This window comes from Corapipo altera, unplaced genomic scaffold (assembly GCF_003945725.1).
Source record: "Corapipo altera isolate COAL_440 unplaced genomic scaffold, ASM394572v1 96, whole genome shotgun sequence".
NCBI classification, from domain to species: Eukaryota; Metazoa; Chordata; class Aves; order Passeriformes; family Pipridae; genus Corapipo; species Corapipo altera.
This window is the reverse complement of record NW_020884962.1, coordinates 495,615-499,383: the sequence shown is the minus strand read 5'-3', so window position 1 is coordinate 499,383 and position 3,769 is coordinate 495,615. Positions and strand designations below refer to the sequence as shown.

At 65.9% G+C, this 3,769-nt stretch overlaps 1 protein-coding gene across 1 annotated transcript in view; it reads left to right on the top strand.

The window, feature by feature from the left end:
* Nucleotides 1-2,529, top strand: part of ISYNA1 (inositol-3-phosphate synthase 1) — a 4,278-nt gene extending 1,749 nt beyond the window's left edge. Inside the window, exons 4-10 of the mRNA XM_027664373.1 lie at nt 590-719; nt 810-1,003; nt 1,106-1,255; nt 1,334-1,549; nt 1,632-1,796; nt 1,871-1,984; nt 2,065-2,529. Of these exons, the coding sequence (XP_027520174.1) occupies nt 590-719; nt 810-1,003; nt 1,106-1,255; nt 1,334-1,549; nt 1,632-1,796; nt 1,871-1,984; nt 2,065-2,514 (1,419 nt within the window). The 3' untranslated portion in view covers nt 2,515-2,529. The remainder of the gene's footprint in view (nt 1-589; nt 720-809; nt 1,004-1,105; nt 1,256-1,333; nt 1,550-1,631; nt 1,797-1,870; nt 1,985-2,064) is intronic.
* The last annotated feature ends 1,240 nt before the right edge of the window (nt 2,530-3,769 follow it).

Sequence of the window (3,769 nt, the reverse complement as noted above, 5' to 3'; positions counted from 1 at the left end):
TCCCCAGTGTGACCTCAGCAGGGTGGGTGTCCCCAGTGTGACCTCAGCAAAGTGGATGTCCCCACTGTGACCTCAGCAGGGTGGGTGTCCCCAGTGAGACCCCAGTGAGGTGAGTGTCCCCAGTGTGCCTCAAACAAGGGGGGGTGTTCCCAGTGTGACCTCAGCAGGGCAGGTGTCCCCAGTGTGACCCCAGTGGTGTGGGTGTCCCCACTGTGACCTCAGCAGGGTGGGTGTCCCCAGTGAGACCAGAGCCTGCAAGGGGTTTGTCCCCAGTGTGATCCAAGCAGGGTGGGTGTCCCCAGCAGGACCCCAGTGAAGGGGTGTGTCCCCAGTGGGATCCCAGCACAGGGGGTGTCCCCTGTGTGACCTCAGTGGGCTGAGTGTCCCCAATGTGACCCCAGCAATGTCCTGGGCCCCAGGGGCTGTCCCACAGGGATGGGGACACAGAGCTCAGCTTCACCTGTGTCCTGCACCCCAATCTCCTCCCTGGCCCCTCAGAGGGGCTCTGCAGCCCCAGCCCCTGAGTCTGGAGGTGCTGGGACCCCCCAGTCCCCATGCCAGCGGCTCATCCTCACCCTCTCCACCCCAGAAAGCCAACTACTACGGCTCCCTGCTCCAAGCCTCCACTGTGTGCCTGGGCACCGGCCCCACCGGGGACGTCTACGTGCCCTTCCGGGACCTGCTGCCCATGGTGCACCCCAACGACATCATCTTCGATGGTAGGTGGGACACCGGGGGGACACCCCACAACGTGTGTGTGTGTGTGTGTGGGGTCACCCTGAGCACTTGTGTCACCCCGTGTCCCCCAGGCTGGGACATCTCCTCGCTGAACCTGGCGGAGGCCATGAGGCGGGCGGAGGTGCTGGACTGGTCGCTGCAGGAGCAGCTCTGGCCCCACATGGAGAAGATGAAGCCCCGACCCTCCATCTACATCCCCGAGTTCATCGCCGCCAACCAGGAGGAGCGGGCGGACAACGTCCTCCAGGGCTCCATGGCCCAGCAGGTCCCGGGGAGGGGGGATGGCACAGGGTGGGAGGGGAAGCGGGGCCATGGGGAGGTGTGACCGTGGCGGTGGTGACACGTCCCCTCCTTGGCCACATCCCAGGTGGAGCAGATCCGCAGGGACATCCGGGACTTCAAGGAGATCACCGGGCTGGACAAAGTCATCGTGCTGTGGACGGCCAACACCGAGCGGTTCTGTGACATCGTGCCGGGGCTCAACGACACCGCTGAGAACCTGCTGAGGGCCATCGAGGTCGGGCCGCGGGCGAGGGGGGACAGGAGGGTGACAACCCCGCTCCGGCGGCGCTGAGCCGTCCCCTGTCCCCCACAGAAAGGCCTGGAGGTGTCCCCATCCACACTCTTCGCCGTGGCCAGCATCCTGGAGGGCTGTGCCTACATCAACGGCTCCCCCCAGAACACCTTCGTGCCGGGGGCCGTGGAATTGGCCGCCCAGCGCCGCGTCTTCATCGGCGGCGACGACTTCAAGTCGGGTCAGACCAAGCTCAAGTCGGTGCTGGTGGATTTCCTGGTGGGCGCCGGGCTCAAGGTACGTGTTGGGGACAGGGAGCTGTCCTGGGCGGGCACCTGGTGGTGGCAGGGGGTGACTTTTGCCCTCACCCCCTGCCCAGACCAAATCCATCGTGAGCTACAACCACCTGGGCAACAACGACGGGAAGAACCTCTCGGCGCCACAGCAGTTTCGCTCCAAGGAGATCTCCAAGAGCAACGTGGTGGACGACACGGTGCAGGCCAACCCCGTCCTCTACGGGCCCCAGGACAAGCCCGACCACTGCGTGAGTTGGGGGGCGCGGGGGGTGACACGCACGTGGGGGCGACGGGGGGGGGTGACGGGGCCGTGGCTTCGCAGGTGGTGATCAAGTACGTGCCCTACGTGGGGGACAGCAAGCGGGCGCTGGACGAGTACACGTCGGAGATCATGATGGGCGGCACCAACACCATCGTCATCCACAACACCTGTGAGGTGCGTGGGGGGCGGACGGGGTGTCCCCAGGGTGTCCCCGCGGTGCCAGGGGGTGGCTCCTCACCCCTCGGTGCCTGCAGGACTCGCTGCTGGCCAGCCCCATCATCCTGGACCTGGCCATCCTGACGGAGCTGTGCCAGCGCATCACCTTCTGCACCGAGGCCGATCCCGAATTCCAGGGCTTCCACAGCGTCCTCTCCATCCTCGCCTTCCTCTGCAAGGCCCCGCTGGTGCCCGAGGGCACCCCCGTGGTCAACGCGCTCTTCCGCCAGCGCAGCTGCATCGAGAACATCCTGAGGTACCCGGGGGTCCCCCCGTCCTTGTGGGCACCACGTCCCACCCACCTCGGTGCCCACGGTAGCACCCAAAGGCTGGCAGGGGTCCTGTTGTGGGATACCCAAGGTGGCAGCACCAGTGGGCCCCAGTGCCCGTCCATGGGGTGTCCAAATCCAGCAGGTCCTGGAGCCCAAGGCCTGGAGTGCCCGGTGCTGCTGGGTGGGGTCTCAGTGCCAGTATGTCGTGGGGGGTGATGCCCAGTGCCTGGTGATGCCCAGCACCAACAGGTCCCAGCACAGATGGGTCCCTGGTTCCCAGTCCTGGGGTGCCCAATGGGAGTGGAGCCCCAATACCCAGAGTGTCCAACACACACAGACCCTGGTACCCAGTGCCCAGGGGGTCCTACACCGGTGGGTCCCAGTGCCCAATGCCCAGAGTTCCCAATGCCAGTGGGTCCCAGTGCCCAGTGTTTGTGGGTCTTGGCACCAGTGGGTCCCAGTGCCCCATGCCCAGAGTTCCCAGTGCCTGGGATGCCCAATTCCAGTGGACTCCAGTGCCCAGTATTAATGGGTCTGAGCACCAGTGGGTCCCAGTGCCCAGTGCTGAGGTGCCCAACTCCAGTGGGTCCCAGTGCTCACTGCTCCCAGCACCAGTAGCTCCCAGCACCTGAGATGCCCATCCCATGCCCCCAGTTCCCAACCCACCGCGTCCCCCACCCTGTGGGTGCCCCGTGCCAGCCCCGGGGTGCCCACCCCTGACCCCTCCTCTCTCTCTCTCTCTCTCTCTCTGTGCCCCCCCAGGGCCTGCCTGGGGCTGCCCCCCCAGAACCACATGCTGCTGGAGCACAAGATGCAGCGACCGGCCCCCAGCCCCAAACGTGCCTGTCCCGGGGGGGCCTCCTGCCCCTTGGCCCCCAAGAAGAGCCCGGTGCCCACCCAGCTCAACGGGCACCCCTGTGCCCCCCGGCCGGGGCCCCCCCACACCCCCCTGCACGTCGACGGGGCCGACTAACACCCACTGCCCCTTTTCTATTTTGGGATCAGCTTTTTAGGGGGGTGGGGGGTGGATTTGGGCAGGGGCCTGGGGGAAGGGGGGGGTCCACGAGTTGTTTCCTCCCCCACCCCAAACGCCGCCGGCGACTCCAAACTGTGAAGCTTCGTTACCCGCCAATAAACCCGGAGCACAGAGAGACCCCCCCTGCCTCAGCTGCTTCCTGGGGGGGCTCCCACTGGGGTCTTGGGGTCCCCTTAGCTCCTTCCTGCTGCCCCTTCCCCCGGGTCCCCTCGCCTGGCTCATGAGGTGCCCCTTGACTCCTTCCCGGGGTCCCCATCACCTGGTTCTCGGGGATCCTCTCATCTGGTTCCTTGGGGATCCCCCCTCATCTGGTTTTGGGGTCTCCTTGCCTGGATTTGGGGTCTCTTTCACCTGGTTTTGGGGTCTCCTCACCTCGTTTTCGGGTCCCTTTCATCTGGCTTTGGGGTCCCTTTCACCTGGTTCTTGGGGTCTCCT